We start from the raw sequence: 20,414 nt of genomic DNA, 5'->3' as shown, positions 1-20,414 counted from the left end.
TTTCCATCAAGTAATTGCTCTTTGACCACTATATAACTGATTTAACCCAATCAGTTAAACATGGGATGAGATTGGCCATTTAAAATTAATCTCAATGAAAATTTCAAAATAAAAGCCTTAAGATTCGTTTTTGGCTAATGCAGCGCCACAGGCGCTGCAATTATATTATCTTGCTTGATCTTTTTCACTCCGGTTAGGGCTCTGCCTTGCATAGCAAGGCAGAGCATTCACAACACAAACATTAGCATTTCACTGATCCCCACTAGTGCACTGCCATAGGCAGTGCAATAAGATTTCTAGAATGATCTTCTTGTCCCAGGTTAGGGCTCTGCCTTGCGCCAGCAAGGCAGAACATTAGCATTAGCCTTTTACCTTAAATGAGGTATTAGCTATTTCTGACTTATTACCGATGTTTGGTATGGTGAATGGAACAAAATTACAGAGAACATGCTCGTGATTGTCCACATGCTACTGACAGTATTCATTCTAACATTAGCATTTTTGCTAATTTCAGCTTATACACTTAATTTAACATACTGGATGGTGCAAGTCCATGTTAGTGAACATTCTTGTGATTCTCCACATGATACTTTGTCATTTTTAGCAAAGCTTAGCATGGATGCTAATGTTTAGCATCAGAACGCTGGGTCCAAACCGACGGGCACACTTTGGCAGGCCCCGGTTAAATTTCTTCAGGAATTTTCTAGTTTAAAGTTAGTATTTGTACTAACCCTATTGTGACTGCCTAAAAAGTTTGCTAGAAAACATTAATGAACAACCAGCATCATTAAGACCAAGGATCCCACGTCTCCTTGGTCTTAATGATGGAAATGTGTAAAGCAGGGTTACATTATAAAACAATATTTTAGCAGCAACAAAAAAGCATCCTAACCAATCATACAGTCAGGGCTGCATGGAAAGGTTTAGATTTAAGGACATTATTGTGACACAACTGTGGAATGATCAAGACTATGTCACAGATATTCTCAGGTGCACCAGAGGTCAAACTGAGGTTAAGATATTTTGAAAAAAAATTGCAGGTCACTGTAGAAATGATCAAAACTAACTTCAGCTAATACATCTTTAAAATCTTGACTTTTATCTAGAAAAATGCTATGTTTTAACACATGAATGTATGCTGGTATGAAACTATATGTTCATAAAGTGACGGTGAGGAACGAAGGCTTGTTTAAATGAAGATACGATAGAAAGTGTCTGACAGGAACGGTAATGTCAGCTGCATCTGGAACAACCTTCTGGGACACTCAACAGCAAAAAGCAGGTTGTACTAATAGATGTTGGCAAGGGTGGTACCGACATGTTATTAATCAGGCAGAGTACACAATCAATTAGTTTAAAGTGCCTCATTTTTAACCATGCAACTGGCCAAAATGTCATAAAAGAGCAAGGCAGTTTGTAAAATGATAGCAGCGGTTCTTGAGTCGGTGACGGTCCGTTTTCAGCTCAAGGAAAATAAGCCTTGGAGATCTACAGCATTCTCCTGGTTTATGGACACTCCAGACATTTAGAAAAATCAAACCTAGTTAGAGCACATTTATTCAGCGGTTAAGAAAATGCATGTTAAGAAATAAAAAGAAATGTGTTTTTTTTATTTTTTATTTATTGAATCATTTTTGCCACAATTTATCAAACCTTTAATAGTTTCAACATGACAAATTTACATTTTTATTTATTTTAGGATTGATTAGAGTACCTACAAATTTTAAGTGGCCATTCATACTTTTCTAATTCTTTAATTGAGATATGAAACAGAAGCCTGTTTTTAGGAGGCCCTCTTCAGAATGGGTAAGACTAGAGAACATGCTATTAAAGTGAGGCAGATATGTGCTGATCTGCATCAAAAAATGGCTACAAAAATATCTGCTTGCCTAAATTTTCCCAAATGTAAAGTGGATTTACAACAAATGTTATTCCGCTTTACAAGACAAACAAATTCACTTAAAGTATATTAAAGGATATTCTCATTTATATACAGAAATACTTAATCAGTTTAATCCAGTCAGATTGAAATTCAGTTCCACATGTTCCAATTTGATGTTCGTTACAATGCAATGCTGTCAATGTGCCAGTATGTGGCAACAGTGGGAAGGAAAACCTCCAGCTGAACCGGGTTCAACGTGAGTGGAAACAGACAGTGCACACTCTTACAACCACCCCTTTCTTTTATTGTGTCTGTTTGTTGATGCATTGAATTAATTTAAATTAAATTAGTAGTTGTTGCAATATGTGGATAATGTAAGCCTGGATTATATTTTTAGATAGCAAGTAAACTCACACAAAACAAAGAATGCCTCTCACAAGCTGAGATTCAAGTTCTTTGTTCAGAGTAGAGTTAAGTAATGAGTCGTTCATAAGAATCGAATCGTCCGCGAATGTCACGTGACTTTGAAATCAATAGCATCCATTTTTCAAAGTTGAAAGACATACTGACATCCATGAAGTACTTTGAAAGACTTTGCAGGCAGCTGTCAAACACTTTCACTCTGAGGTTATTCATTAAACATGGAATAAATTGAAAAAGCCGACCGCTGAGAGCTTATGTTGAGTCGCTGATACATTTTTAAGTTTCTTCACAGTGTGAAAACAAACAGAACCAGTGTGTGAAGCGATGGCAAGCACCTCTGGAGTCTTGTTCAAAATAACGTACAATGCTATAAGAAGGTGAAGGTGGGAGTTTATTATTTATATGAAAGCCTGGCTTATATTTTTAGATATTTTATTTGGCTAGTTTTAACGAATATTGGGCCAAAAAGAAGACCAAAAGGAAAGTTATCTTTAATGACTGCCATTCTCACCTAATCAGACTTCACTGAACTTACAAGATGAAAAATGAAATGTTAAGACGGAAAAAATTATATTCATACCAAAGGGTTCAGTTTTCTACTTCAGTTCACACCAAAACTAGAGACAAGTACGTTCACGTACAATATCGCTAACCTTTTATCTGCTAACTGGTTAGCACAAGCTAGAGGCAGTTGTGATCTGCGGGCCTGTTTTAGCTGACAGTAGCAGCGCCAGGTGTGGTCATCTGCTGCTGTGTCTCAGCTGTTTTAAGGTCTTTTGTGTCCATCCACTTACGCTGCTGGTTCACTGATTCTAAAGCTTCAACATTTTTTTCACTTGGAATAGAACAGAATAACTCTTATTGGTCCCTGAGCGGGGAAATTGCTCAAGCAAGCAGCAAAGCTGTGCGGCAATCACAGGCACACAGTATTTTCTTTTAGCTGTTGCTCAAAGAAAACAGTTAAAAAAAAAAAAAAGCAAGAAATCTTTCTATGCAAGAAATTAGGTCACAAACAGAAAGCAACTGCAGAGCGAGGAGTAAGTAGAGAAAAGTTCAATTGAAGAAAAACATTCTCAATAGAATAAAATGCACTATATATCTTTGCAAATTCTAGATTTTGAGCAGCAAATGTTAGCTTGTAAACAGCATATTAAGTTTTTTTCTACGTTCTTTTGTGTGTTGGCAAATTTTATATATTTTTCTTCATGTTTTGATTCATCGTATTGCACAAAGTGTTCCCAGTACATTTGCACGTATAGGAAAAACAGCTTTTATTTGGGTTTTCAGCCTAATTCATTTTTTTTAAGTACTCTGCTTGAACAGAATGTATGTTCTGTCTTTGCCTCGAATATATATATTTTTTTACATGAACAGAAATCTGATCTGCTTCAAAACGCCTTGTAACAATGATGAGGCAAAACCAAACAAGCTTCTTAAGTTTCTCATCAATGGAACAAAAAGAAAGAGGTTAGATAACTTAAATTGAAGAAACTGCAAACTTGGCTCTCTGAATGCTGTCCCTTTCATTTGCCTGATTCATTCAAGAGCCAACACACAAAAGCACACACACCCACATGCCCTGCTGACTGAAAGGCAGCAAGGATAAGTGGGAGCTCGCTGAAGAGAGGGGTCGCCATGGCAACACGGGGGGGGGGTTTGTTGCCTCCACTGGCGAAAGAGAATCAGCTTTGACTGTCCCCCCATCTCTCCATCCCTCCCTCCATCTCTCCCTCTATTCCTTCTCCTCCTCCTTCCCTCCGTCTCACCTTTTCTCCCTCTCTGTGTGTTTTCTTTGCACGTGACGTCAGCTTCCTGGGACATCTGCACAGTACGTGAGCATTCAAGTCACGTCTGTCGTTTCAATCTCTTCATGTCAGCACAACAAGTGACGTTCAGCGACCTGAGTCCCGTATACTCGCAGATTATGAGCAACTGTTGCGTTCTGTTGTCGCAGTGCTGAAACCACGAGTGGGTTTTATTTAGATTTATTTGCTTATTTGTTTGTTTTGTTTTTTTCAATTTCCCATGCATGCACAACCAGCGTTATCTCACTATAGAGTAGTTTAGAGGACCGGCTTGCACATGTCTCAGTGTCCGCGAGGGACACGTGTTGATGTGTGTCAGACATGTCTCCCCTCCTGTGCACACCCCCCGCCCTCTCCACCCCCCCCTCCACCTCCACGCCGGACCTGAGAAGACTGAACAACTCAAGGACAGCCCCCCTCCCACCACGTCGCAGCCACCTATAACGGCATGCGTGGACGGGGGAGTCTGTGTACGTGAGAGTGTGCATCAGTAAAATGAAAAGGAGGGGGGGGTGGATGATGGAGCATTTGCTGCCATGGTGACAAGCTCAGCGGTATCTAATAGCAACAGGCTGTTGAGTAGCCCGACTTATCTGGGTGAGTGGGAAGGTGGAGGAGAGGAGGGAAGGTGGAGGGAGAGGAGGGAAGGTGGAGGGAGAGGAGGGAAGGTGGAGGGAGAGGGGGGAAGGTGGAGGGAGAGGAGGGAAGGTGGAGGGAGAGGGGGGAAGGTGGAGGGAGGAGGGAAGGTGGAGGGAGAGGAGGGAAGGTGGAGGGAGAGGAGGGAAGGTGGAGGAGAGGAGGGAAGGTGGAGGAGAGGAGGGAAGGTGGAGGAGAGGAGGGAAGGTGAAGGAGAGGAGGGAAGGTGGAGGGAAAGGAGGGAAGGTGGAGGAGAGGAGGGAAGGTGGAGGGAGAGGAGGCGGATGAAGGTGGAGGAGAGGAGAGGGACAGAGACGGAACACAGAACCGAACCACGGCTTGTTTTTTTTTTTTCCACCCACAACATCCACTTTCAAATGAAAAAGCAACAATTCGCTTCTGCGCATTTCTGTTTCCTTCAGAAAAAAACAAAAAACTAACAAAATAATAATAATAATAATAATAATAATAATAATAATAATAATAATAATAAACACAATTACCGGGGCCGCAAGTGCTAAATACACTGCTGTGATTTTAGTGGCTTTTTCTACATTTTGAGAAACTTCAAAACCACAAAATTGATCGATCGGATTTACTTTACATTTCAAACAGGGTCTATATCTCACTGCCTTCTGCTTCCATACACATGGAGAGAAAGAAAGACGAAGAATCTGGCTTGAGGTTCAGTAAGTTCACTGTAATTTCATTTTGGGAACAAAAGACAAAAAAAAAAAAAAAAAAAAAAAAAACAAGATTAATTTCTTTTTCTTTCTTTTATATAAAGTAGAGCTGTTCTGCATGCAACTCACACAGATAATCTGACCATTTCACAGAGTTAATATAAAATCTTTTGGGATTAATGGAAATATGTTGTTAAGGAGCATCTTATATAAAATATAATTGGACTCCACGTGACTTTTTAGCTCTATCTGGTGGTCAGATGTGGTGATGCAGCCATAAAAACACAGAAAATGGTTTGTCTTCATAGCACTCCTCAACAGATGATATATTTTGTGAAAGTACATTTTGAAGAAATAAAATCTTCTAGTATTGCCTAATTGTATAATAAAGAATTATTTGCTGTATAAATGATCAAACCCGACCTGTAGGATTTTTGCTTGCTACCAAGGTCTTCTTGCCATCACCCTAATACCGGGGCACGAGCCTCAAGGTGTTTCTTCTGTGCCTGAATAAAATTCCTTATCAGCATTTAGCAAAACATTGCATCCATATGAAAACAAAGTCCTTAAAGATCCACTGTGCACTGGTTGTGCAGCAGTTCAAAACAATCAATAAATGCTACGTGTTTGAGTTAGGAAGCCGTAAGTGAGCTAAAATTTGAACTCTTAGTGGCAATGCAGTTTTACTAAAAGATGTTTTTGTGATGGCGACGAATACAGCAGGAAACTACTTTTTGCTCTCCATGGGTGTATTTCTTTTTATGTGCCCTCTAATTTCTGTGGACTTTGGAGCATTTTGATAATTAAGCCAGACAAATAAGATGTTTGTATTTAAAGTATTATTAATATGCATAAGATAAAAAAAAAAGAAATAAAAACGTTTTAATGTCTATCATACAATCTCACATGTAGAGTTTCATTTATATTGCAGCCATAGTGTGACTTTCAATGTCAAACATGAACATCAACCTTGTATTTCCCTTTTCTTCACAGGCCAATCATGATGCAATCGCTCAAGTCCACACCTGATTCAGACCTTAGTGGACAGGATCCTAAAGCTCACTGAGACACATTAAAGCTTTCTGGGAAACAAAACATAAAACGTGGCACAAACACAGGGAATTGTTTTATATCTGAGTGTGATAAAGACATCTGGTGTTGGCTTTTCATTGACATCTTAAACATTAGTGGTACAAATACAGAATAAAATGAAACATTAATTTACAAAAATTGTAGATTGATTGAAATTTTAAAATAATAACATGCACAGTCAATCACATGTAAACAAGTTTCTAGATAGCATACGTTTTAGTGTAATACATAAAATATAATACATAAAAAACAAAGAATTATGCATACAAACAGAAGGTGACATTGGATCATATAGTAAAATTGTCTCATATCTGATACAGCTAAACTTGTGTTTAACCTGGGAAGGATGATGCTGTCGTTATTGAGGAAACCTCGCAGGTCAGAGTGTGTGTGTTTGTGTGTAGAGCAGCCAGCAGTGAATTCTCACTCAGGTAATTAGGTGGCAGATACAAAGGCCTTAAAAACGACCCTGCAGCTCTCAGGATAATGGTTATCTGACTGCTCAGAAGAGGTTATGAAAAAAGAAAAAGCACATATCAACCCCTTCTTTCTCTCCTCTGCAGAGCTAGGTGGAATAATAAACCCAAATTGTATACAGCGACTTAGGTGACCCTCCTTAGAAGGTCCTTGATAACCCTCATTAGGTGACCACACAGGGTCACCTAAGTTGCTGTAAATGGATTTAAGCCTCAGTCCTAAAAATGAACTCTTTTCCACATTTTTGCATATTATCCACAAATTTTTACAGGAATTTTTCTTTTTTTTGAGACGCTGGGACAAAGTAGTGTATAATTCCTCATGCCCACTAACAGTAAAAATGGTGTTGATTTACCTGCCTTTTTTTTCTGCAAAACTTCGGTTGTTATTTAGGCTTCATGTACATGACAATACAATGTTGCTGATCAAGATCATCACAACGAGACAATGGCAAATCATCACCCTGTTAGGTTAAATAAAATAAACAAAACATACAATCAAAATGATCAGATTTTTTTCTTTTTTACAATGCTACAAGTTTAAGTTTAGATTACAAACACAGTGTTTGTGTAATCTAAACTTACATGCATTGTGGGACCAAACACTGTTTGGTCCCACAATGCATGTAAGTAAAAGTAAACATGCTAAACAATTTTTTGATCTATTTAAAAACATTTCTATAGATTGCGAAAGATGCCACACGTACTCAGAGTAACCGACAAACAGATCAGCAGACACATTAAAGCCAGAGGCCGGAGGTCTCCTCGTCGGAATCGTTGGAATCGTTTTTTATGTTGACAGTTTGACGTTTTGGGTAGCGCCCTTCTCGATTAATTTCCAGGTAGGGACCCCAGTCCTCAGATGGGGCACACACTGACATCAGTCGCTGCAGAGATCAACATATTTGAAATTATGAAAATGCAGAAAAATAGTACACATAAGACTTCAAATTACAACCGGCTTACTTACGTTGACGAGGGTCCCTTTAGCTTTTGTCAGATGATAGACGGCAGCAACAGGGAGCCACAGCAGGACGAAAGCAAGCATGCACCATCCCAGAGACAACCCCCAGGACGGGAAGCGTATGTCTCCATATGTGGGGGGGGAAAATGTAAATAGAGACCATACCAAGATAACCTAAACAACAAGGAAGTATGACTTTAGAGATATAAAATGCTGGGATCTTCTGTATCTTTATCTGCACCTTCAGACAAATGTTGATCAAAATCATAGTAGCTGTGAAAAATTTACATTCAAATATTAGGTGCACAAAAGTAAGTCTAAGTCTAGGTTTTTCATTATTTTGCCATTTAAACTGTTCTTTTACACATTGTTGCTCCTAAACACAATAAATAGAAGAATCAGAAACAATGCATATGTTCTTTTTTTTTTTTTTTTTTACCAGTAAGATGAAAGGGGTGACAAAGAGCCAACATGTCTTCCACCAGAGCCAGAAACGTGGAGACTTTTGTCCAATCATCATTTCGATGTCTTCTATGAAACGGTTCACTCCTGCTGAATGTAAGAAACAAAACAAAAACAAAAACACACCCAGACTGGGGTTTGAGGGAGTCTCTCGCTTTCATAAATGTGTGCACAGATCTTTGGAGGTCACGTTTACCGTATATGTAGGAAACACTAACAACCTCTAAGAAAACCAAAAATAGCACAACCCAGCTGGCGATAAACGAGTCGATGATGGTCACCCAGTAGATTCCAGCCTTTAATTTAAAGGAAAAGATACAATGCATTGCCAGGTTTTAAAATAGACAACAAAAATCTGCAGTGAGACAAACTTACTCTTGTGACACACGGCAGGCCCAGAAGGAAGAGGATTGCACATGTTACCGTTGTCAGTAAGGCTCTCTTGGGTTTAAAGATTTGGGGATAAGCGTCCTGGACGGAGGTTATTAACACCTCTATGGACAAAAGGAGAGGCTTTAGAAAATGAAGATCCAACAAGTTGAGTCTGAGTTGAAGGTCTCACCTATTTCTGCAAACAGAGAGTCCAGACCGACAGTCAGAATCATGAAGAAGAACAACACGGACCACAGTGGTGAAATGGGAAGCTTCGTGAGAGCTCCTGGATAGGCGATGAATGTCAAGCCAAATCCTGCAGAATAACACAATAATATCAATGCTGACAGTTTCATACAGCAGAACTCAGGTTTCGCCAAATACTTTCAATGTCTGACCTTCTTTTACCACTTCTGTAACTGGCAATTTATAGATGTGAGCCATATGACCCATTATGGAGAAGATTGCAAAGCCAGCAAAGATACTAGTTGCTTTAAAGACAAGAAAACACGTCACAAATCAAAGCCATTTAAAAAGTTCTTTACCAAATAGTGCAGCAATCTGGGCTCCTACCAGCATTAGTAATAGACACAACTAATGTGTCTGTGAGCACATTGTTGTGGAAGTTGTTATAGGAAGAGAGGGCCATGAGTCCTCCCAAGCCAATAGAGAGGGAAAAGAAGATCTGGGTTGCAGCATCTTTCCACACCTACAACACACACACACACACGCCCACGCACACACACAAACAATGCAGGTGAAAAGTATAAGCTAGTGTTACATGCTGAGACAGATAATGGATGATTGGACACCTACCTGGGCTTCAGACAGCTTTGTCAAATTGGACTTGGAGCCAATGTAGAACTCAATCCCATCCCTAGCTCCCTCTAGTGTCACACCTCTGATCAGCAAGATAAGGATCACCACATAAGGAAACGTGGCCGTGAAATACACAACCTTCAGAGAAAGAAGATGAGTTTGAAATCAGAGGCTAAATATAATCTCAAAATGCACATGAAATGATTTCACACATGCTTGAGTCAAGACGTTGGACAACAGAGAAACAACAGAAAGAATAAAATAAACTGAAGGTATGTCGCTCAGAATTAACTAGAAATCTTGAAAGTCGTGCTTAGTATTTGTGCCTTGCAGCAAGTAGGTGGCGGGTTCTAAACCTAGTCTGCAGTCTTTCTGCATTTAGTTTTTATGTTCTACAGTGATCAAAGTTGGATTAAAGTTAGTGTCTTCAGTCAGAAGCTTCTTCAGCTTCACTGCGCTACAGATGGCTACGAGAGATCTTACCTGCCCACAGTCATTAGCTTTTGAATTTTTGAATGTAACTGTATAACACCAGTTGCAACATTTATTTTTCTTCTGGAATTAATAAAGTATTGATTTAATTTAATTGCATTAATAAATACATTCACACATCTTTGAAAATCATTAAAGTTACAAAGAGACAAAAAGAAGTTCAAATTAATCATAAAAAAAATTTAATTAACATGAAATTTGCTCCCTTGAGTGAACATAAACATCTTCAGAGAACTGCATTCTGCATTGTGCAAGAGTTCTTTAGTCAAATATGGCAGCATGTTTGATTTTCCACTTCAAATTATGGAGGAGCTTATCCATATGCTGTAGCTATGAGGACATACTTTTCCTGATGACTTGATGCCTTTGATCAGAGATGCACATGCAAGGAGGGTGCTCAACATCAGGCAAAGAGCAAGGTGCCAAACTACTGGTCCTGTTTCCTCCAGGCCACTGGATCTCTGCAGAGCCACATGGCTAAACATGACAAGAGAGGCAACTTTAGCATGCTAGCATATGTTCAAGTCTACATTGTTGTAGTAGTAGGGTCAATTTTAGTATGCTCATTAGAAATGTGTAGCTCTTACTCCCAGTAGTACTCGCTCGGGCTCTGGATATCAATCTTGATTTTGTTGGACAGATTACAAGTCTGGTTCACTCCAGTCAAAATACCACTGTTATTACAATATACTAAAAAAGACATAAACAGTTAGTGAATGGATCAAACGTGTTTTGACATCTTATAATGTTCCTGAAGGGTTTGAAACCTCAGAGAAACGGCAACTCCTTCCAAACCGCAGATGCAACTATGACATTTTAAATAAGCACCTATAGGCGTTTCACTGCAGGTAGTGGCAGTGGTGTTTGGGCAGCTGGCCCATGGAAGAGGGTTCTGCATGGAGGCAAACATGTAGTACAGGCTGTAGCCCATGATGACGTTGTAGTAAATAGTTATTAAGAGAGTCACCATCACCATCCCTATGCCAACACCTGGAAAGAGAGGCGAGAATATAAACTATGAAATGACGAAAGCCCCTTAAAACATTAACCTTTCATTAGTCTTATCAGTGAACAGTGTATTTCAAAAGCAAGGATTCAAACCCAGGACCTTATTGCTACCTGGCTGAAGCACTAACAGCTGTGCAGCCTCTCAAAGTGTTTCATTACATATCGGTATTTACATGCATAATTAACTTGTTTTCACAGACAAATGATTGAATAGTGAATGACTTTTCTAATGGCTGATAAAATATCTATATTTTACTTAAATTTCACTTGTTACAGTGCTCCTGTAACAAGTGAAATTTAAGAGAATTTAAGGAGAATTTGCCTGATCAAAGTCTTAAAGAAGCTAGCGTGCAATCAGAGCTGGGCTGACGTTAATCGTTGCTACTAGAGCTGTTCACAAACAGCTGTTCTCTTCAGATATGAGACAGCATTCATTTGTGGATACAGCGTTGAGCATGAACCACATTTACCTTTCATCTCCCTGAAATGAACGATAGATGCTTTTCTTCTAATCTCACCCTGCATGAGCGGCGCTGCTCTCCAAATATTGATAGGACCCTGGCTGCAGAACTGACCGAAGGAACTTTCAAGGAAGAAAAGGGGAATACCAGTCACCAGAAGCATTGTGAAGTATGGGATGAGAAAGGCCCCTATATGACAACGGCACAGAATAAAAAAGTGACAGCACAGTTAATAACAAGACTGAAAAGGAGCCCCGATGGATTGGATAATAGATGTGAGAATACTGATGTACCCCCTCCATTCTTGTAGGTCAGGTAAGGAAACCTCCAGATATTTCCCAGGCCAACAGCACAGCCGATCATGGAGAGGACATAGTCACGCTTGCTCGACCAGTTTTCACGGGTAAACTTTTTCCTCCCGCCTTCACGGGATCGTAATCTGACACATCAGAGTAAAAAGGGCTGAACTCAAATGCTAGATTATGATGTATAATTGCACATGACAAGTGAAATTTGACAAAGGGAGCCTGTGAAAAATTCACGTTTTATAGTTCCAGCTGGGTCTCAATTTTCCGGCCTCTCCAAGGCTTATTTTTCGGTATTTATTGTATTCTTTACCATGTATCGTTATAAATTACTTATCATGACACAGATTTTGATTTATTGTTGCGATCATAAATTCCAATTAAATATGATTAAACCCCCCAAAACTGTCGGTGTCAGAATTGAGTTTTAATATTTTCTTCTGTCAATGAGTATTAATAAGAATCAATAAATTTGAAAATATGATTAAATGCAATTACTATGTGCAGATTATTGACATAAATTACACTTCTTTATGTGACTGGTGTCCTAAAGAAATGTACATGTGAAAGTTTTTCAAGCGCAGTGTTTATGTTTGTGGGGTTATGATTGCTGTGCCATACAGTCGGATCCATACAGTCACCTAATAAAGACAGAATAAATAGCTGTTATTGTTATTGTCACAGTCCAGACTATTAAAAATAATAATAAAAAGAGAAACCGCTGCTTTTGGCAATAAGTTATTTTTGGTGTCTAAAAAGCCAGTTCAAAAACCACTTGAACCTTGTTAAGAACAACCAGCATCGTCCTGAGTAAACAGCCAGAGATCCCGTTTCCCAAGCACTGCAGGTCCTTGTTCATCCTGCAGGTCCTTGTTCATCCTGCAGCATCCCTTCGCCAATAGTCAGAGCGAAGGAGACCCAATCCGCTCTGTGTCAGCATTGTGAATAAACATATTAATTTGGAGGCCATCATCACTCTTCCAACTCCCATGTCGGTTGTGTGCCTGAGTGAGATGGTTTATGTCCCAAATGAGGGGCTTAAGTGACATAAAAATGAAGGCCTGAAACAACTGCTGGCACCGTTAGAGGGAAGGGGGCTGGTGGGGGGAGGGGGCTCTGAGGTGGTATTAGGCAAAAATAATGCGGAACTAAAGAAATGGCAAAATAAAAAATAAAGATTGAACCACACGTAACTTATTTAGACAGTTTATCAGCATAACAAAAGCTGAATCGGGGGTCAGAAAACTATCTGTGTTGTCTGCTGTTGTCACTTAAAATCAACGGCACTGTGCCGTTCCCTAGCAACCCCCAGCCCCTTACCCAACCAGGCGGAGCTCCAGCGCCGTTGATCAGCTGATTTTGCCGCTGCACGCAAAGCATAATGGGTGGTGGGAAAGGAAAGTGTTATTGACTTACCCTCCAGCAATTACTTGCATCACTTCAAAATGTATGGTTATAAAATAGCGCGTCGAGTGACAGCCATCCTCAAGTGCGAATGTGAAAGTTGAGTTGGGGGCGTGGCCAGAGACAACGTAGTTTGATTTAAAGTGACAGGAGGCCCTATATATATATATATATATATATATATATATATATATATATATATATATATATATATATATATATATATATATATATATATATATATATATATATGTGTGTGTGTGTGTGTGTGTGTGTGTGTACAGGTGTATAACGTTTGTAATCTTGCTGAATATACAGTAGGACAGATTTATAATGAAAACATTGACTTATATAATATAATATCACCACCAGCCATAACGGCATCACTGGCATCAAGCATGTCTAAAAGTGATCAACAAGTTTTAAAGTTAACAGAGTTAAGTGTCATTTTTTGACACTAAACTCTGTTTTAGGATTTCCAAGTATTAATACTAGTGAACTTCAGTCATAATACCTGCATTTTTCCCACTACATCAGTTTTTTTCTCCCTTTTTCTTCTTTTAGTGTTTAACACTTTACTTAAATCCTGTATATGATCAACGAGCATGACATTTGAATGCTTATGTTTTTGCAGTCTTGAGATTTTGAGCAGGACTTTATATTATGTATCAGAGAAAACAGGAAAACAAAGTAAAACAGAACTATATGAGAAGACGCATAAAGAAAAACTGAAATTAAAGTCGAATAAAAGGCTATAAAAGATCCTCACAACAAGAAAGGATCATCGTCACAGACATGTCATATGATACACATTATATTAAAGCTCCTAAACTGATTTTGAGTATAACATGTAATCATGATCAATTGACTGTTCTCAACTAAAGTATAGCAATGTTTTCCGACCTTTGATGCAGAATAATACTGAAGAAACATCTTTTAAATTTCACATTTGAACAACAATCACAGCTGTGTGTGTGATGACATCACAATATGTCACTGGGCCTTCACTGTTTTGGGCTTGGCAATTCTTGAACAGTGGTCTAATGCACATTGTTAGATCTGGATGCTGGAAGCCCAACGCAGACAGAGAGCAGACTCTGACGGGATGTCCTCCTGACCGATCTCGTTCCCATCCAGTCGCAGCGTCTGCAGTCTGGAGAAATTTGTTACGTCCACAACGGAGCAGAAACTTCCCAGGGAGAACTCTGCAATGACAGGACAGTGACTTATAAAATATTCCTGTGAGTGAGGCAATTTCCTCACAATATGCCAGAAAGGCCATTTACCTTTGATCTGATTGGCTTGCAGGTAGAGATGCTGCAGTGTGGTGCTGACAGTCGGGATTCTCTCCAGTTTGTTGAAGCTCAGGTCCAGCTCCACCAGTCCGGTTACATTGAAGGTGTTGGATGGGATGCCTTTGTCTTTCAGCAGGTTGTGAGACATCCTTATGTACTGCAGCTGAGCTAATCCCCCCAGGAAACCCTCGGGCAGAGAGTCAATGGAGTTAAACTCCATGTAGAACTGGTGCAAATGTTCAGGAAGAGCATCTGGGATCTGAAGCAGAAAAGAAAAGGTTTATTTGCAGGACGTCATTCAGGCACAAGAAAATTCAAAATTCTTTGTAGGAGAAAATGAAAAACAGTGAAAAATGTTTGTTACAGACTAACGTGAATAGTAACATATGCCAAGTAAAAATAATAAAAGTGTAAATTAGAAAAAATCCTAAACCAGGAGAATGTGGATGTGTGGAAAGCCGCTCTTTTGGTCAGCTTTAAGATTAGTGTGCTGATTGTTGTTTAGGTTAACAAATTCTAACAAATATTTCATTTAATTACAAATTCATAAACATCATAAAAGTTAGAAATTTAGCTTAGATAGCTAATTCTATTTTGAATTAATTGAAATTAATTATTCAAACTAGCAGAGATAACTTTTATTTTGAAACAGGAAATGGAAGTGAGAGATGTTTTGTTCTGAGCTTGGTTTGTCTTGGCAGTTTATGTTATTTTCTGTTATTGGTCCTCTGGGGTGTCTGATTTAACTGCCCCCTTTGCTTTATTTATTAATTAATCTGAAACAATGAAAAGCAATTTCTGTCTTCTACCTTAAAATGAATGAAAAACGGTTCTCTCTCTGATTCTTCCACGTACAAACTGTGTAACTTCTTATGTCTTTCACCGCAGACATATGAAGTTATATGTTATCAGAATAGAAATGCTAGGAGATATTCTAGCACTCTGATGGAAATTGAGCAAGGGGGAGCATGTAGATACTGAATAAAATAGGTCCAGACATCATATCCTGCAGAACCCCACACTTGATCTTTTTTGTTCATATTCATGCTTGAACCCCCCCCCCCAAAAAAAACATGTTATTTATTTTTAATCAAACATTTAGCTGTTTAAATACCTTTATTAGCTTGTTGTTGCTGATGTCAAGTAGTGTGAGGGATTTCAGAGCCCTCAGTGATGAAGTCATGTCCGTAATAGCATTGTCATGAAGATGCAGGATTGTGAGGTTATCCATTCCTTCAAGGTCTGTTGGGATTACCTGGACAAGGGTGGGATTTTCAAAGCCAGTTTGTTTGTCATGATATCCAACCAAAGCACGCAAAAGTGAACAACAAAATGTTTAGGAATATAGGTAAACTGAAACAATACCTTTTCAATCCTGTTGTGGTCAATCCTTAAGTCCCTCAGCGAGCGAGGAAGGTTTGGTGGAATGCTGGTCAAGTTATTGTGGTGTAGAAACAAACGCTCCAATCCTACCAGCTTTAAAAATACCTTAAATGAAAAGGCATGTTTTTCAATAATGGCAAGTAAAATTAACAGCTCTAGTTGCTATTTCCTTCACATGTTCTTTGTATTTGTTATGTTGTTAAAGGGCTATTTGGTTTAGTCAAGAAGTCACTGCTCATCTTATAAGGGAGAGGAGAACTCGGTCTTTCCAATCTGACGTTCTGCCAGCAGAGGCCACTTCAGGAGCCAGATGCAATTTAGTTTTTTCTTTGCAGTGGGGGAAAAGTGTATCTTCAAACAACAAGTGATAATTTTACATCTTTGGTAGCTGTTGAGCATCTAATTAGTCATTTAGTACAAAATTAATATTTTGAATTTTTGTTTTACTGTTCAATTGGCTGTTGCAAAATAGAAACTAAATAAAGTGTCTTACAAAACACCCCTTTAATTTGGCACATTTTGCGTCATTGCGACCTCATTGTTTAATTTTATTACGTTTCTATGTGATGCATATGGACTGAGATGTATGTTTTACAATTATAAATCAGAAATGCGTGACATTCATTCATATTCAACTCTCAAGTGAATCTAAAGGTCCAAGTGCTTTGGGGTGTGATTCCATTAGCTTTACTCATCTATTGATATGTTTGCATATTCATCATTGCAAAATAAATCAACCTTAGTCCCTCAGAAGAGAAAGTGCCTGAACATAATCTCCTGTGGTCTTGGTGTGTATAATCAATAGGAATTAGTTGTTGACCTCGACTGGGTCAAGATCTAAACCATTTCTTTGAAGTTCTGGCTGCATGTTTAGGGCTACGGTTCAGCTGGAAGGTGAACCTCTGAAATTGTCATTTGCAGCATCTAATAGGTTTCCTGACAGTGTTGCCAAGTATATAACTTCCCTGTATGTGATGAAGATTTCAGATTCTCAGTTGAATTTCACTCTGGACCTTTTTTTTTTGTCTTTTCATTAATATCACTACAGTATGTCAGAGAAAAAGGGAATGAATTATAATGCACAGAACACTTTTTCACATATTTATTTGTTAAAATACTAAAATCCAATCAGAATGTATTTTGGTCAATCCATTCTCTTCCTTTGAGAGAACAGATTGGTTCAAGATTTGAAAGGATGAAAAATCACTTAACTTCTCTGACATAGACAAGATCAAAAGTCAAACGACAGGCTGACAGACATCTGCGGGCCATCTGTCTGCCTCTCAGACTGGCATCATTGCATTTAGCCTCGCACAGGCACACATCTGGGTATAGTTTTGCGATCGCATTACGTTACCTCCTTTCCAATAGCATCAGAAGTCAATTGATTGTGATGCAACATGAGCCACACCAGATTGGTTGCGTTGACCAGAGCCGAGTCAGGCACGGCTGAGATGGCGTTGTTTTGGAGGTACAGGTACTTGATGTGGGAGGGAATGGATGGAATAGCAGTCAGGCCCCGACCATCACAGTACATGGCTATGGGGAATGTTGGTGGGCAGTCGCACTCATCAGGACACGCCCATCCCACTGCATCTGCCCGCAGGAAGCCAACCTGTTGTGCTTGGCTGTGACGGTGAAACAGCCAGGCCAGAGGGTCCCATCCATGAGAGAGACAGAGTGGAAGCAGGGCAGACAGGAGGATTACAGTCTCCAGACGCATTTTCACAAAGCACAAAAGCCTTCACAGATGGCTGAGACAGAAATAGAGAGAAAATATTCAGAGTAAGTTCCTGTATGCTGCACTAATTGGTAGAGTAAAAGTTCCAGGTTATATTTTATGAAAGTTATATAGGTTTTTGTATGCATTTTGTACAAAGCTTGACTTGAAAGTTGGTTAAAATCAAATCTTTTAAATGCAGCTTGTTCTTTTGTCCCTTCATCTAAACTATTTTCATATTCACATGGTCACATTTTACAAATATTATCTAGTACACCTTAAGCTGCTAACTGTTTAAATGTGTTTATGTTAGACTGTGTGTGTTTTCTACATTTATTTCATAAATCTTTTTAAAAAGTACTTTGATTAACCAAGCACAAAAGTCTCTGAGATCAGTATCCTGTGGAACAAGAACGCTCAGTGTCAAAAAGCAGAAAACACAAAGAACAGATCAAACTACATGTACACCCCCCCCCCCCCCACACATATAAAAATATGCATAAATCGACATACTTAATAAACATCTTCAGCCAGTTTGGTAAACCAGATAAAGACAAATGATTCTGCCTCTAAGTGTTTGAAAGACCACATCCTTAATGTGCATCAAATTCTTCTAACTCTGCTGAAAATTTTGATACAGATACAAAGAGAAAAGTGAAAGTGGAGGACAAAAGAAAAATCTAATTCAGGTGAACTGAGACAGAAAGTCATTTCTTAAAGAAACAGAATAAAATAAAACCAAAATGACAAGACAGGATTTAAGAGACGTCTCATCTCTCAGTTGATTACTGCAGGTGAAAACCAGCGCTTTATCAATCATCTGGTTGGTGCAAACCGTTACCATTGGTGTTATTTGCAGACTCAGTAAAATAAACTGCAACACGTTTAGTAAGAAAATGTGAGAAAAATCCAATTAAACGTTGTTGCTTGGTTGTCTGTAATATTGTAGCACAACAGTGTTTTATCTCTTGACTTTATCTGCCTGAAGGATCTGTGGGTCGTGATTGAACATCCCAGCAGAAAAGTTGAAAACAAAATTACATCACAATGGCGCAAAAGCCCAAATTAGAAGCGTTCAAGACCTCCAGTGAGCCTAGAGAACCTGCTGATCAAAACCAACCAAGATCTAAAAGTTTAAATACATTTTAGGTATAAACATTTTTCACTGTTCTGTAGTGAAGCAGAAACACAAAACACAACTCTACCATCATTACCTTCATTCTTTTCCTTAAAGCCACAGACACACAGTCCTCACCTGATCAGGGAGACTGGTCCTCCTTGCCTCTGCTTTCTCTGTGTGCTCCGGAGTGGAGGGGCCCCTGAGAAACACTTTATCTGAAAAAAAAAGAAAAGCTTTCTCCCCTCCCTGCCCTCATTCCAGGCCTCTGACTGTTCTCCATCTGCTGGTCACTTACTCCCCTTTATCCAATTGCCTGCACCCCGCTTCTCTCAATTTAGAGAGAAGCAGAGGGTGTGAAGGATTGTTCCCATCTGTGTTCCCCTCACATTCCCCTCCTTTTTGTCAGCTGAATCCCACTGCTTGCAAACATTTAGTGGGACCTTGTGTCACTGGATCATATTTTTTGGTTTTCTGAAATAAAAAGCTGGACAAAACCACACATCGATCATTTAACCCAATATCCTTTTTATCTAACCAAACTTTTGGAGGGTCAACAAAAAGATTAGTGTCACAATTATTACAAACATTGCATGGAAAAATGTAAGTGTGCAATATATTAACTAAACATGTGAAGACAATAAAAATAATACAAAGCACATGCTGAATATGATTCATATCTTCATTAATATTCCCAGACATCAAACTACAAATTCAGTGCAAAAGTATTCATACCTCTTGAAACATTTCATTTATTTGGTAACAACCTCAAAATTCAATGTATCTTTTTATTTTTTATTTTATGTGATTAACCAACACAGAGTAGTGCTTGGATGATATGTGGCTTTAAAACTGTTTTATAAAGACAAATCTAAAAATACTGGACTGCATTTTTATCCAATACTTTCTAAAAACTTGTGCAAAGCTGATTTGCTCGCCCTGTAGATCCAGAGCGAGATCGTTCCCATTCTTCTTCGCTAAATAGTTAAAGTTCAACCAGGAGGAAAAACATCTGCAGTTTTTAATGGTTGCTCCAGAGTCTTAGATCTTCCATCCTCACAACATTCCTACAGTAAAATATGGTGCAAACATTATGGTTTATTGTAGGGTTTATTGTACATTAAAACATGATGGAAGAACTGCCTTTTAATGAAGAAAGAAGTGTGAAAGAGAGGTATAAGTTTGCTGTCTCTTGGTTTTACTGATGACCAATGAGCCAAAAAATTATTGTGTTTGCTTATGCAAAATATGCAGAAAAAAAAAATCAGAGTTGTTTTTTTTTTTTACTTTGCTTTTTTGGAATTGGTTTCTGCTGCATGCAAACATAAAATGCAATGGTTTTGAGCTGCAGACAGTTTTTGGGCAGCATATGGGACTACTTCAATTAAAATATTCCAAATGTAATTTTGTATAGTGATATTATTTTCTGAAATTAATTTAACCAAACTTTGCAATGTAATTTAAACATACAAAGGGTGAAATCTGAGTTTTATGTAAACTGACACTGATATCTGTAGAAATAGAAGCAGCACTCCAGCCTTATTATATGAAAGACTGCATAAGTTAAACCACACATGGTTATGCCAAATTACTTTGTAAGTAATAGTCTAACCTT

The 20,414-nt window shown here is 38.6% G+C and overlaps 2 protein-coding genes across 4 annotated transcripts; both read right to left on the bottom strand.

Annotated features, from left to right (window-relative positions):
* Window positions 1-6,379: 6,379 nt before the first annotated feature.
* On the bottom strand, window positions 6,380-13,389 carry slc6a14 (solute carrier family 6 member 14). 2 transcript variants are annotated; one of them, XM_055027447.1, is made up of 16 exons: window positions 13,297-13,389; window positions 11,869-12,014; window positions 11,633-11,764; window positions 10,935-11,096; window positions 10,694-10,796; window positions 10,451-10,583; window positions 9,612-9,752; window positions 9,369-9,504; window positions 9,194-9,286; window positions 8,986-9,111; window positions 8,799-8,917; window positions 8,620-8,719; window positions 8,401-8,510; window positions 7,968-8,135; window positions 7,705-7,884; window positions 6,381-7,461 (listed from the first exon to the last, which is right to left on the bottom strand). In XM_055027447.1, the coding sequence occupies exons 1-15, from the start codon at window positions 13,314-13,316 to the stop codon at window positions 7,738-7,740; spliced, it is 1,836 nt and encodes a 611-aa protein (XP_054883422.1). In that variant the 5' UTR covers window positions 13,317-13,389; the 3' UTR covers window positions 6,381-7,461; window positions 7,705-7,737. The 2 variants fall into 2 exon arrangements, with proteins under 2 accessions (XP_054883421.1, XP_054883422.1); XM_055027446.1 differs by having other exon boundaries at window positions 6,380-7,884.
* Window positions 13,390-13,926: 537 nt separating this feature from the next.
* On the bottom strand, window positions 13,927-19,009 carry fmoda (fibromodulin a). Of its 2 annotated transcripts, none has more exons than XM_055027448.1 (6): window positions 18,938-19,009; window positions 17,320-17,716; window positions 15,945-16,067; window positions 15,694-15,834; window positions 14,571-14,838; window positions 13,927-14,489 (listed from the first exon to the last, which is right to left on the bottom strand). In XM_055027448.1, exons 2-6 carry the CDS (start codon window positions 17,683-17,685, stop codon window positions 14,338-14,340), a joined length of 1,050 nt encoding a protein of 349 aa, XP_054883423.1. In that variant the 5' UTR covers window positions 17,686-17,716; window positions 18,938-19,009; the 3' UTR covers window positions 13,927-14,337. The 2 variants fall into 2 exon arrangements, with proteins under 2 accessions (XP_054883423.1, XP_054883425.1); XM_055027450.1 differs by having other exon boundaries at window positions 13,927-14,437.
* Between the last annotated feature and the right edge of the window lie 1,405 nt (window positions 19,010-20,414).

This window comes from Poeciliopsis prolifica, unplaced genomic scaffold (assembly GCF_027474105.1).
Source record: "Poeciliopsis prolifica strain line A6 unplaced genomic scaffold, Auburn_PproV2 SCAFFOLD003, whole genome shotgun sequence".
In the NCBI taxonomy this organism is placed as follows: Eukaryota; Metazoa; Chordata; class Actinopteri; order Cyprinodontiformes; family Poeciliidae; genus Poeciliopsis; species Poeciliopsis prolifica.
This window is presented reverse-complemented; position numbering and strand designations above follow the sequence as displayed.

Bases quoted from the DNA above. Each gene is read 5' to 3' on its own strand.
- slc6a14 (XM_055027446.1), bottom strand. From the start codon at position 13,316: ATGCAAGTAATTGCTGGAGG. The intron at 9,112-9,193 runs GTCAGACATTGA...GTTATTCTGCAG, and splicing joins TACAGAAGTGGTAAAAGAAG to GATTTGGCTTGACATTCATC. The intron at 8,136-8,400 runs GTAAAAAAAAAA...CTTGTTGTTTAG, and splicing joins TCACCCCTTTCATCTTACTG to GTTATCTTGGTATGGTCTCT.
- fmoda (XM_055027448.1), bottom strand. From the start codon at position 17,685: ATGCGTCTGGAGACTGTAATCCTCCTGTCTGCCCTGCTTCCACTCTGT. The intron at 15,835-15,944 runs GTATTGTTTCAG...ACCCTTGTCCAG, and splicing joins ACCACAACAGGATTGAAAAG to GTAATCCCAACAGACCTTGA. The intron at 14,490-14,570 runs GTAAATGGCCTT...CTGTCATTGCAG, and splicing joins GCAAGCCAATCAGATCAAAG to AGTTCTCCCTGGGAAGTTTC.